General features: G+C 39.0%; 1 protein-coding gene across 1 annotated transcript in view; it reads left to right on the top strand.

Annotated features, from left to right (window-relative positions):
• The window catches only part of sez6b (seizure related 6 homolog b), a 168,544-nt gene that overhangs the window by 92,301 nt on the left and 61,405 nt on the right, over nt 1-14,838 (top strand). Inside the window, exon 4 of the mRNA XM_061073474.1 lies at nt 12,930-13,119. Within this exon, the coding sequence (XP_060929457.1) occupies nt 12,930-13,119 (190 nt within the window). The remainder of the gene's footprint in view (nt 1-12,929; nt 13,120-14,838) is intronic.

Here is a 14,838-nt window from a genome sequence, read left to right as displayed (position 1 = left end):
ATAAGTAATATTGCAACAGTAGTGACCATGATACAGAAAAAATAATTAAAAGTAAGTGACCATAATATAAATAATACTACAAGATAGTATAAAGGAAAATATAAATATTGCAATGTAACCATTATAAGTGACCATGATATAAATATAGATGTAAAGTGTTGAATAGTATTGTGCGTAGTAGTGATCTGAGTAAAAAAATAAAAAATAAATAAGAAAAATAAAAATACAAATACAGCTATGGTGAGAGGTTGAGTGGAGATAAAGATAATAGACAGGGACTACAACATTATCAGGTGGTGCTGGTGTTGTAGAGCCTGACTGCAGCCGGAATGAAGGACCTGCGGAACCTCTCCTTCTTACACCGTGGGTGTAACAGTCTGCTGCTGAAGGAGCTGCTCAGGGACCCCACATTGTCATGTAGGGGGTGAGAGGTGTTGCCCATGATGGACGCCAGCTTGGCTAACATCCTACTGTCCCCCACTTCCTCAATGGAGTCCAGAGGACAGTCCAGGACAGAGCTCGCTCTTCTTATCAGTCTGTTGAGCCTGCTCCTGTCTCTGTCCGTGCTACCCCCCCTCCAGCAGACCACAGCGTAGAAGATTGCTGAAGCCACCACAGAGTCATAAAAAGTCCTGAGGAGAGCCCTGCACACTCCGAAGGACCTCAGCCTCCTCAGCAGGTGGAGGCGGCTCTGGCCCTTCTTATAGAGGGCATGTGTGTTGTCGGACCAGTCCAGTTTGTTGTTGAGGTGAACACCCAGGAATTTGTAGTTCTCCACCACCTCTATGTCCAATCCCTGGATGTTCACTGGTGTTAAGTTGGATGCTTTTTTCCGGAAGTTCACGATAGCATAAAAACTCGCTAGCATAAAAACTCTCCCCCCACTAGCATTCTGGCGGTGTAATTGCAGCACAACTCACATTCACCTGGGCTTTAGGAGAGCAGAAACATGGTTGTTATTTCTTGTAAAGGAAAACAAGAGTGGGTTCTTAAGTGGTTAAGTAGTTTTAACTTTATCCTCCAATAGATGTACAAACAACCTCCAAACTAAAATAGGCTGCAGCAAAGGGAGAGAAAAGCTTCACAAATGAAGAATAAAACAATGTTGAAATTAGTGGATCACAGCCTTGATGTATTTAATGCAAGCAAAGCTTTTTTAACCAAATATTAAGTTGATATTTTAATTCAATACTTTACGTTTCTTCATAATTGCTCGCCTAAAATGCTGTTTGATACAAAAGGGGCAACGTCCTGAGTTGTTAAACACATCAAGATGTAAATACCAGGGAAATAAAACTGAAATCCTGAATTTTTCTTTAATATTAATTTTCTGATCGTAAAACCCAAATGTCTCCAGCGCACAACAAAAAACAAGGAACTGGCTTTTCTGTTCCAATAGTTGTCAAGGGTATTAAATAGAATTGTTTAAAAACAATATTGTTTGTCATTAATGTAGCTATTTCCACATAAATACTTGTGTGTTCAGGGCCGGCCTTGTTCGTGTTGAATGAATAACATTGTTATTGATCTTTTTTCAAACTAATTATTTAGATTTAACATGGTTTTGCCCTGGAACACTGTCACAGCTATAGTTTACACCAGAACACCAAACTAACAACTTCTAAGCTTTTACTGAGATGTCATGTCATCCACTTGGTGATTTAAAGGACAAACAGGTTTACTTTACCCCTTTCAACTCTATTTTTGCTCTCCACCAACTCAAAGCCAATGAAATTCAGATTAATTAAATATATCATCAGATGCTAAAGGCTGCACTGTGGTCACCAGCTAGTAAGCTAACTCAATTGTTTGTTACATTGCAGTAATTTGAACTAATCATATAATAGTATTTATTTGTATTGCGAAGGTAATTGTCAATGAATGACTACTTTTTTATATCATGAATAATTTTCTAAGAAAGTGCTCCAATGTAAACATACATGCTATCTTTGATCTAAATGTGAAATCTATGAACTCTTCTCAAGTAACTACATTATTTTAATCATTCATTCAATCAGTATGTCATATTATATCATCGTGACTTAAATATTATATCATCGTGACTCAAAAAAATATACGTATTAATTAGCAATTAGTCCAATAGTGAAAAATATTTGAGTATCACTCCATTAAATACCCATCTGATGAAAAACATCCTCACTCTGGTTCCAAGGAACGGTCCAAGTATCATCATACCATCGCCATGTTTCCCACTTCTGCCTAATATTGATATCCTGGAGTCCAATTCCTGCACGCCAGTTCCTGGCATAAGAAATACATGTTCTGTTCACCTATATGTGATTTATTCTCGTCCGCACCATTTCCAATGACAAACAAGGCCGTGCATGTAAATTCCAGCCTGTTTCTGTCAATGCATACAGCACAGTGCATTGCATCTGAATATATTTTTTTACTTACACATTCATCTTACTTGATCATCATTTCTTTTTCTATGGTTTTTTCCGCTTGTGCATTCTTTTTTTCACCCCTCATTCAGGCATATTGGATAAAACCAATTTTCTGACAGACATGCAGGGACTGGGGTAATAGGGAAACAGCAATTGGCAAGGTGAATGTTAAAACAAGATAAGTGCAGACACATAAAGTGATTGGCTGTTCCATTGCTTTGGAAAGTGAGGATTTGATCCTGCTGGTGAGTTGAGTTGAACTGGATGCAGTCTCTCCACACAAAACATATGTAAATATATACACATGATTTTCCATCCCTGCAGTCGTTATGGTCGTGCACCTTCATGCTGACAGTCTCTCAGTGCATCCACAGAGCTGAGCTACCACACTGGAGCAGATGTGATTTTGGAGGCTTTGCTCAAGAGCGCTTCAAACTGTTATTCAGGGAGTGGGGAGCGACTTTGATTAATTTCTCTCCACGTGTCAATCACTCGATAATGCTTTAAGCAATAAGTAAATTTCTCTTTCCCAGGTCCACATGGTTTATTTGATGTTCTCTGTATGTCTTGGCAGATAAGATTCATGTTAGACATACGCTCAGTGAGCACTTTATTAGGAACACTCCATGACACATATCACATCACAGGTTCTACTTCACAACTGGTGACAGAGGAGGTCACTGAAGTTCACTGAACTCACTGCCATGTTCATAAAACATGTTTGAGACTTTTAATTTGTGGAGTATTATTCTGGAGCTAGTCATTAGAAGATGGCTATTGGTAGAAATAATGAGACAAACACAGTCAGCAGCAATAGACAGAATCTCCTATTTGCAGGATTTGTATACCCTGCTCTGCTGCCACATGATTGACTGATTGGATCATTGCATGAATGAGCTGGTTTGTACATACAAAACCTGCTTGTTAGTGTATTTAATTATATATTTCATCTCAAAAACAGTGTTTCAACTGTGAATACAGTTTCTTACTTTCCCGTCTTCATGCACAATGTTGCATAAAATACTTTTATGTACCAAATATCATACCTACAACAGGGAAGTAACATTTTCTATTTCCTTTCAATGACTGAATTATATCTTTGTATCATGCAGATAAGCAAAGCTGCGGCTGTCTTTGTGAGGGCAGACTGTACAGGCTTGACCTTCAGTGGGCTGGGCTTCTTTTCAGATGACCATCTGTCCATCTGCATTCATGCTGCCCATGAAACAATGATTACCTGGCTGTCCTCGGGGCGAAAGGAATAAAACGCAAACCGAAAGAGAGAGAGGGAGAGAACTCTTTTCTGGTTGCTGTGTCACAATGTTCAATTTCCTTTCAAACAGCCAGACTAATCTCAAGCCTCTCTCTTTTGTGTTTGTAGCTGGAGCTCTTGTGAGAGAGCAACTTGTGTAGTGGGGACTACAGGGCCACTCAAGGACAGGGCTGGGAGAGAAAGCTGGATATTTTTCTGTACTTTTTCTTACATGCACCAATTGAAAGCCATGTTCATCTAATGTTGTCTGTAGTGATACTCCATTAGCATTAATGCTGCATGAAAAAAACTACTTGTTCATTCTCAAAACATACTGCCCAAGCTGAAAAAAACAAAAATAATAATAATGCATGTTTACCTTGGATACATGTTATGCAAAGGACAAGAGGCGGCAACAAAATAACCACAAACACACACAGACACATTTCACATCAGACACTTGTAACTTTTGCCACATCAGGTCTTGAACTGTTGAGCAGGTTGGATGGTAAGTATGCAGCACATCAGTCAATGGATACAGGTGCTGTCCTATGGATTACTCAGTCAACCGTTTCCCACCTGTCCTTCATACTGACCAAGATGTCTATTATAGACCTGAATTCCATGAAATGACAATCTAACAGGAACTGATTATGTCTTCCATCAACACACAGTTCTATAAAAAATGTTTATAACACATCAATTCACAGAACACTGGAATGGTCGAGGCAGATGGCCGCCCACATTGAGTCTGGTCCTGCCAAAGGGTTATTCTTGATAATTAATTTTTTCTCTCCATAGTAACCAAAGTGCTTGCTCTTTATGAGAACTATGGGTTTCTCTATAATGTTAATGGTCTCGACCTGTTTAATGTGCCTCGAGATAAGTATATGTTCTGATTTAGTGCTATATAAATAAAATTGAATCAGTGAGATAGTCATGAAATAAGATTCTAAAATAGTGCATTGGTTTGTCTTTATTTATCCTCCGAATTCAGGAAATTATGCTGGTGTGATTTGAACAGGTTTGATTGGCAGTGACCAAACGACCCAGCAGCTGTAATCACAGTCTGATTAAGCACAGGAAGAAAAATGACATCACCTTTTCAAAACTTATCCTACCCACTTTACTGAAGTAAAATAAGAAGCCGAGAGAAAATGAAAGACACACTGGAGCCCCTGCTGTGATGATACCAAAACTGTTCCAGACTGGAGGATCCATCCAAACACTGACAGAAACATGTTTTCAGAGCCTATAAAAGGCGTTAAAGCCTGGGCTGATTAAAAGAAGAATTATGATAAAGCTAAATATGGGGAATATGGAAAGAAAAGTGTTTATGAGAAACAATTAGTTTAAGGAGAAAGTCCTGCAATCAGAGGTAAGTGTGCGGCTGTTGTGGTTTAAGTGGATTAGTGAATGTTAGCTGCAGATAGCGAGTGCCTGGCTACATTAATAGTCTTATCTCTGTCTGGTCATTACAGACGACTGCTGCAAAGATCTTTGTACACGAACGAGCATCACACTGAGGCTGTGAGAGGGTTTCCATGCTTTAGAAACGTGCACAATCTATTACATCAATCATTCTCGGGGAAAATGATGAAAGTATTCCAGTTCACTTAATAAGAAACAGTAGAGTTCATTCATTATTGAAAAGTACTGTACAGGCCACTAATGTATTAGCTTCTTGTAAGTTGATAAAAGGTGTTTTTTATAGTGAAGGGAGGAAAGTGAACTGAAAATGGTCCATTTAAGTGGATATATGTGATCTAATAAATATATTTAGCTTGGCAGGAATGTTCATTTATAGTAATTGTCTCATTTATCTGAATGTCGATTTTATATAATAGGCTTTGGGATAACTAAGACGCAATATATATATTAGAACAAGTCAGTGAAGCTGTGTCAGTCCAAAACGTTTCCAACCAACAATGTTCGTCAATCTATCAAAACTTACCTTCTGACTATGGCAGAGGCTTTCAGCTCCGAGATTTAAGCTTGTAAGTTTTCTCTCCATCTGTGAAAGTTGTTTTCGGGTGGTGGTGACGGTCATTGGCCAAGTGCTTCAGCAGTTGTTGCATTTTTACAGAACTTATAATCCATTCTCTGAGAAGTACTACTTCTACAGGGCAGACAGGATGATGCAGTGGCTCGCTATAAGAAAGGAAGAGACCGCCCAACTGGGCTGGGGCTAGCAGGTCAGCATGCTAAATCCAGAGGGAGCGAGGCTGCGATAGAAGTAGAAGGAAAACAAGAACTCGTATTGGTGTTGATTTCTATCGCTGGAGAAAGCTCATGGCGAGTTAAAGCCACTAAAAGCAATGTTTCTAATGGATTGTGAAGAAAATAGCAGTTAATACTAGCACTTGCTGTGTTCCAACAGCAATAACTTAGTGTAGCTAAAACATTTATTTTCTGAAACAGTTGCTCACTGGAGTAGAGGGAAATATAGAGCATTTTTCATCTTCTATTTTCAGCCTCAGAATCAAAACACACTTTGTATATTTTTGGCAAACGGGAGGGTGTTTGTCAGATTGGGTCGAAAAGAACTAGAGTGTGTTTGTGTGTCCATGGCAGTGAAAGTACATGTCACAGGATTTAATATCTATTTAATTAGATCCATAGTCTGTACCATGATGCTTTTGTTTGCGGGTAGTGCGTGGGCTGGAGCCAATACAAGCTGACTCTGTGCGAGAGGCAGTGTAAATCCTGAACAGGTTACCAGTCAATCACAGAGCAGACACATAGACACACAGACAACCACTCACACTCACATGAATGGTTGGATGTTGCCTCCCAGAGATAAGGCTCTAGGTAAGAAGCTGCTGGCCACCTGAACCCTTCCTGTTTGTACCTAAATATAGTATTGACTAAAAATAAAATCTCCAGACCTATCCTTTCAGCAAATATGATGGCTGACGAGATCATTTACGTCTTTATTCATTTAGTGGCGTAATTGGAGGGCGGTGTGATTTCAGAGTTCCTGCAAAGTGAAATTTAGCCTGTAGTCCTGACTTCAGATGTTAGGTAGTCAGTGAGGATTCTCATCATTAGTGGCCTTTGCGGTTGTCCCTCCACCATGACCCACTTCTCCTACTGGAACAGATGCTCCCTCGACAACGGCATCACTTACTCAACTCCCTCTTAATTACTCTTGTTAATTAGCAGACACACAAACACACACACACACACGTTCAGCTCCTATTATGAACACACATGAAGTAGACTCTGATCCCATGTAATGATAGGGGTAGTGATATTAAGTGAATATAAAAAACACAGTTTGACACATTTAAATGGAAGGTTCAGCATTTTTGGGGGGGATAAAGGGACAAGGTGTGATGTTTTGAAGGAGGCGAGCAATTTGAGGTAAATAGTCCCCTTATTCCCCTGCTGGGCCCCGGCTCTATCTCTGTACAAAAGAACAAGATCAACAAAGTGTCTCTGTAGAGAACAGGGGGAATATATAATATACACATACAGTCTACATGATTTTATATTACGTTGCTTCTCCCCCTCATTTCCTCCCATCTTTTTCCGTGAGTTGCCGTGTTTGCTTGCACCCATCTCTTTCTCACACACACACACACACACACACACACACACACACACACACACACACACACACACACACACACACACACACACACACACACACACACACACACACACACACACACACACACACACACACACACACACATTTGTACTTCTATTTTAGTGAGGACATTCTTTGGCATAATGCATTCCCTAGCTCCTTACCCTAATCCTAACAATACAAACTAAATGCCTAACCCTTACCCTGACCCTCACCTAAACCTTATTCTAACCCGAACCCTAAAACTAAGAAGTGAGGACTGGCCAAAATGTCCTCACTTTCCAAAAATGTCCTCACTCTGTAGTGGCCATGCTTAAAATGGTTCCCACTAAGATATAAGATATAAGAACATGAACACACACACACACGAACACATACACAGACACACACACATATAAACTTGGATCCATTAGTCAAGGGTTCTATCGCTCCGTGTTTTGCTCTCATCCTCCACACAGTCCCCCAAGGTTGTCGCCTTCTTAATGAGGGAGTGTCAGATGAATTATTCGGTTGTCATCATAGACTTTATATTCTGTCATTTGTTGCTTTTATAAAGTGAACCGATGTCAGATATGATTCTCTTCACACCATAGCACGGGGGTTAATTTATTCAGTATATAGAGTATATTTCGTTACGTGATGGTTTAAGGGCGACTGTATTTCAGTTCATAGTAAACCGATTGCTTTCCAAAAATATACAACTTATATCGCTGTCGGTTTTCACCAGGAAGTGGTGCATGAATTGGCCATTTGAATAATGATACAGCTGCAACTCTTGAATCTTGGAATACTAGGCCAAGCGGAGTCTCATCCTTTGTTTGGAGTTTATCTGTTGTCCCATCTTTCTCTCTTTTGTCCTCTCTTCACTCTCCTTGCTTCCTCTGATCTCTGTTCCCATATGTCCTTCCCTGAGCTCTATCTCTATCTCAATCCACGCTTCCACTTTAGATAGAGATGGATGGATGGATGGATGGATGGATGGATGGATAGATGGACAGAACCCATGTCCCCATGATTTAGACTTGAAACTAGAAACTAGACCTGTTAACACACCCGACTTGGGTCCCTACCACCAAACAGCACACAGCAGAATATTAAAATGTAATATTAAAATAATACAAAAAAAACACACACACACACCGCTAGACTTCAATCAGAGCATGGTTCTGCACTGCTGCACAGCCCCATGACCTCTGCTTATTCTAGACTACTAAGTACCAACTGATACAAGCACACAGGAGTTTTGAAACCTAAAACACTGTGATAAATCAAAAGTTTATCTTTGACTTTGTACAGACGCATGCCACTTAAGAAACATGTTCTCTTGTGGAGTCGATAACAAAAATATATTCAATTTATTCAGCTTAACCCTAAATTTGCATACATCGTTGTACACATTTGTGAATCTTAAAATTATTTGTTGGTCATTTAACAGACATAAATGATGAATGAAGTGATTCCGATATCAAAATGTATTGGGATCCATTATGTTGTCAGAGTAATAACTCTTCTTCCAGTCAGGGGGAACAACCCCCATGATTATGTTTGTGAGGTACAGTTATACAGAAGCTGGGCTGGTGCCAGGGCAAATTGGATTACGTCTCCCAATGTTCCCTCAAGTGTTTTATTATCCCTGAGCTGAAGGCATAATGTGATTACTCGGCGATGCCCTTTGTTCCGCTTTTCACTATTATCCTGATGCTGTGTCCATGAGTTCATTAACGCCACATTATGACTTGTTATACACAAGGCAATACGGTACAGTGTGAGTCATTCATGTTGCGTTCAGGCTGGATAGGCTCCTGCTATACGTGGGCTGCAAGTAAAGTTTCAGTGTAAGTGCACTATAATTGAAAAATGAGCTGAGCTTACTGTGTATTATGTATCCAGTGTTAAGTAACATCAATTAATTTCAGACTTTAAACCAAAAGAAAAACCCTGTAACATAGTTTCTGACTGTCCTCGTATGTCAAGACTGACATTAGTCGAATGAGACATGAATAAGTTTTACAAAATAATCTAAACACAATGTCTACTTGTCAGCTTTATTTTCTTTATTTTCTGACCATCATTCCTTATTTATTAAAAGTGTGTGGAACTTTGGTCATGTTTTCTTTTTTAATCGAGTCAAAGTTTCTGATTTAGAAGATGTGGGTTGCAGGTCAGGGTTAGGGTTAGGGTTGCATCTGTGTGCAGTGCCAGCTGCAAAAGTAACAACGGCTTGATGGTAACAAACATAGAGAACTTCATTCACACGAAGACGAAAGGAAGCTGTGAACAGTCACTGCAAAGGGCTGTTCAAGTTCAGCATGTAACCACAATGCCATTTTTACATGTCCTGTTTGTGTGTGGATCAAATGAATGCCTCAGTTAGATAGGCTATCTGTTTCTTTCTGCTTCTAGTTGTTTTGCTAAGTGAAGCTATTCAGCTCTGGACTTAACACAAAGCAATGACATTGGTATCTCACTTAGACTGAAAGCAAATAAGGTGCGGAGCCATTCGGAGATGTTGAACCACCCCTCTAACATGACAGAAAGTCATTAATTAACACAAGAGCAGAGGAGAGGTCATTCCTTACCCTGATTATGGAATTTGGTGTTCACCTAAACTGTGATAAATGTCTGCAGTGTTTTTTTGTGTGTCAATGACAAAGACATTGGAGTTGTTGTTTTCAACATGTAACTGGGAAATTTAGACCATATAACCTTGGTTATGTCCCAAATTAGCCAAGTGAATTCAATTGATTTTTTTGTAGGATTAATATTAATTAATATTTTAAATAGGCAAAACTTTTTCAGCTGACTTTGAATCGAAATGTCATTCTACTCTGTTTTAATTTGACATCTCGATCTGTTAAGTTTCATTCAGTGCCGAACCTTTTTTCTAGCAGTAGCTTAATTTTCGTTTCACAGCATGAGAGGATTTAAGAATCAATGTTACATCAATGTCAACTGCATTTTCAGTTAAAAGTTCAGGTTTTCTATGATAACAAAGATTTAATGTAAAAAAAAAAAAATACTGGTAAATTTCATATGGTCCCTTTTACAGATTTTATTCATTTCCAATCCAACAATGTGAGAATATACTCGATATTATTCTTACACATAGACGATTGACTGTGAGCTGTATCATTCGCACACCAGGCACTAGATTGAGTTTAAATCCTTCTTGGCCATGTGAACATCTAAGTTGTCTTAGTTGTCCCTGAGTCCAGAAACACGGCAAAATAAATTAACTGTTTCACTCAATATCAGTACGTTCTACAAAGCATATTTCTTGTAATGATGTTCATAGTGTGTTTATTTGTACCTTACAAGAAATATTGGTAAAATAAAAGCTCTGTATTTATATAGCGCTTTTCTAGCCTTGATGACCATTTAAAGAACATTACAGTACAGTTTTTGCTATTCACCCCTTCATTCATACACAGCATATATGTGCAGCACTTTCTCTATGAGAAGGGGGAATTTTAAGTTTCAGTATCTTGCCCTAGACACGTTTAGCCTGCAGTATGGAGTGATCGAACCGCTTTATATAACATTCTTGTTAGAAGACGACCACTCAACGCCCTCAGCCACAGCCTCCCCAAGCAATCAGTCAATCACATGACTTGAGTGTTTCCACCTTGGGACTACAGTCATATATCACATATCCAAGGAACCAGTCATGTTAGCTCAGTCAGAGCTGGTGATTGGGATCCAGGTTGATCTAATGTTACAATGACAGAATGTTGTAGAGAGTGATCTATGAAATACAGTATATCATCATTCTTATACATTGACATTATAGGCGACTCTGCACAATTATTACAATTGTGTAGTGTACAGAAGCAACACAAAAAACAAGCAGAGGTTTGAACCAGAGCTGCAGACGAGCAGCTGAGGGTGGGTGGGGATAAAGATTGGGTCAATTTGCATATTCATAAGAATATGAATACTTTATGAGGCAAAGGTGTACAGTATCATTCAAGTCATTTTAAGGCCAAAAAGAGATTTTGTTTCATGGGAAAAAACTTCGAAGCATATAGTTTTGAGGAACAGAATAACAGCTTGACTTTGAATACTACTGCTATTTATTATATTCAACACAGATGATAGATAATAAGCCAGTAATATTCTAAATTAGGCCATACTGTTTTTTTCCCCTATTTTTATTGCATATATATTCCCAATGTTCACCCCTAGAAACACTCTGAAGTCGGATTTGGAGATTCACATAATACAAGCACACAGTTAAGTGTCATTCAGCAGAGGGCTGTGGATTAATCTCCCTGCTTGGTGAGATAGGATTCACATGATATGATCTATGGAGGACCATGTGAAGACAAGAAGCCTTGTACCTTTTAATGCCTGAATAAAGATGCACCTGCTGTGATAGAACCAGATAAAAGCAACATTCGTCAGCAGCCGCGCTGTCAGTGAAAGAGACAAGCTGACAATTATCAGGCCTTTTTGCTGTGTAATCACTGAGCTCCAGTTTGTCCTTTGGCTTTTTCCACATTTTTCACTCGTGATATAAGCAGACTTTCAACACTGGCTCCTACTTAACATGCTGAGATGTTCGTGATAAAACAGTCTGTCATTTACTGCACTACCCTTGAATCACTTGACCATTACAAAGGTCATGGTCAGCTACACGGAGTGTCATTCAGGTCAACATTCTTCACTCTACCTGAGTGTTTTCTATCCCCACAAAGTGGAAACAAGCCCTTGAACTGGGCAAGTAATAACTCCTTCATCCCAAACTGTATAAGTGCAAATAGCTTCAGATGTGAAATGAATCCATGAGGGCGGACACTCCTGTGCCCCGAAGCCCTTTTCACAGGAGGAGCATTTCATTATCTGATCTGAAATTAGAAAAACTCTCTCTGTGCAGCCGCACCGGTTGATGGCAGTGCATGGCGTGGCAGCAATAATGGCTGGCACTCTGAATGGATAAACTCTGTGCACAGCCTTTATGAAGGTATCCAGAATAATGTGGGGAACTGCTGTTGCACAGTCTGAGCGAGCTGGGTTAAATTTTGATGTGAATGGCCATGACTACAAATACACATTATGTAAATAGTGAAATCTACATACAATTTACATATGCATGGTGGCAGGCGGGGACCTGCTAACTTTTTGGCCAGCTCTCTACTCAGTTTATGTGGTTTGTAAACAGCATGACTTTCTGATATGGTAATTTTTTATATTTCAGTTCACACCTGCACAGTCCCTTCATGAATCAAAATATTTAATTCATTACTCAAGGAATAAGACTTTTCCTTACTAGCTCTCAATGAATTTACACAATGTGAAGAACCAATAATGTTTTGTTCTTTTCCCTGTAGTTTAAGCCACATCTAAACGTCCTCCTCTGTTGATGGAGCTTGCTTTGTGTGTGTTGGAAGGATGTGGAACTAACAACCTATAACTTACAGTTTTCTTGAACATCAAAAGTAGAAGATCCTGATCACTGACTCAATAAACTTGTAGCTTTTTCAAAGCAGACTATTATTTTATGTACAAAGAAAAGATTGCTACCCAGCGTAGAATAAGATCCTTTGGGAGATCGAACATCCTCAGCTGCTTCTAGTACTGAGCGACTCTAAATCCCAGAATCTTGATCATTATTTTGTTGTTGTGTGTCTATATCATATATAAATAATCAAATCCCTGCTTTGTTTTCTGTTAGGTGATGAATGTGAATCTGTCTGAGGGCGACAAGGTGGTGCTGGAAGACGTGGGCTATGGGGAGAACACCATGCTGGCCAACGAGTCCATTCTGATGAGGGGGTTGGTGGTACGGAGCCACAGCAATCAAATCTCCATCCGCTTCCACAGCCAGAGGTCCCAGGCCGGATCCGTCCTGCTCAGATACCAATGTAAGTCTGAACTACACAAACGATTCCACCAAAATGCTGTTTGAAAAAGACATACAGCAAGTATCTCAAACTAGAATTTGACAAACATCTGACACGATGAATGAACATTTAATTTAGATAATGCGATATATTTTAATTCAATTAATGCTTTTGTTCCATTGACTTTCAAACTATAACGCATGGTGTTACTTTAGGATGAAATGGTGTCAGAAAAAAAGAGCTACATATTTTTTTAACGATGCTGGATTGGTTTTGTTTTTTCTCTAAATGGGATTTTTCGGTCCCTCAGCATCAACCGATTGTGTTAAAATTTGTCAATCTCTGAGTTAAATAGTTGAAAATATACTGGACAAAATACAATAAAACAGAGATCCAACACAGACATTAAATAACTAAAAGTAGGTCACAGCAACAATCATTTGACAAGCTGATAATAAAAAAGCTGCTTTTGACACTATCTCTCCCTGAGGAATGACCTGAGAGATCCTAAAACACATACCCTTAGGAAATAGGAAGATGGCTAAATATATCATGGATCTGAGAAGAGAAATAAAGAGATGTGTCCTGGACCAGATAACATATAAATAATCATGTTGTATGAGGGCCAGATTAATGATTTGTTAAAGATCATAGTTCAAGATTGATTGAAGACTCCAGTCCCGGTAAATAGCATAACCAGCTGCTATCGATGGAAAAGACCAAACAGTTCAATCCTCCAGTACCCCCCCCCCCCCCCCTCAAATACTGATAGAATTGGTTTATTAACTTCTCTCCTCTGAGACAGTTTGTTATTGTATGGTCCTGCTAGAAGCTGGATCAGCAAGAAACCCTTAGCCCGTATATCACACACAAACACACACATACACACACCACATGTGGCCCATCTATAACTATCTGCAGCCTTGCAGATTTGATAGATATGTACACCACAGACTTAATATATAATGTATAATCATAGGGAATTGTTTGGCTTTGTTTTGAAGCGTTAAAGATGGTATATATCTTCAATTCCTTTAGTTTTCAAGAGTTGTAGTTGGCTCCAGTAGTGGAAAGCAGCAGCAACTTTAGCTGTTTTGCTTCTATCACTTCTTCGCTACTTCTGAAGTTAGCATGCTAACCAGTAATCCCCGGCTTGACTGACAAAATATTATAATTTCTGCCTAGTGTGTTTAGTAAAAAGAACAGCCCACTGATTAACATTTCCATACTGCATTCATATTATAATTAATGTAAAGCACCAGACATATGCCCTACAGATTCCCCCATTCATTTTCAAATCTTCCAAATTCTATAAAAATCTGTGATCTCCTTATGTCCAGAAATGTCTGCATTTATTTTGGACATGCATATCTGCTTCATCTTTGCAAATTATTCTCTGGTTGTTTTTTGTAATATGCACAATTGTAAAAATAGGTGTTGCAGACTGTCATAAAATCCCCAATTGAGATATTCAAAATGCGGTGACCAAATAATGCTCCTGACACCCTAATAATATCACCCTGCCCTAATCAGAAAATTAATAATTTGGAGTAGGGTCGAAATCAGAACATTAGAATGTAATATGCTATTAACAGGACCCCTTTCAAATTCTAAATATTGTCATAATCTGCAGTAGTAGAAGATGTAAGGACTGTATCATCCAGTTTGTTCTGGAGAAGCAGCACTGCTCAGAGGGTATTTTATAAACTTGTGTCCTTGAAATGCTCTTGCAAAGTGACC

Source organism: Limanda limanda, chromosome 6, assembly GCF_963576545.1.
Source record: "Limanda limanda chromosome 6, fLimLim1.1, whole genome shotgun sequence".
NCBI lineage: Eukaryota > Metazoa > Chordata > Actinopteri > Pleuronectiformes > Pleuronectidae > Limanda > Limanda limanda.
The sequence above is the reverse complement of the archived record's forward strand: the minus strand, read 5'-3'. Positions and strand labels throughout refer to the sequence as shown.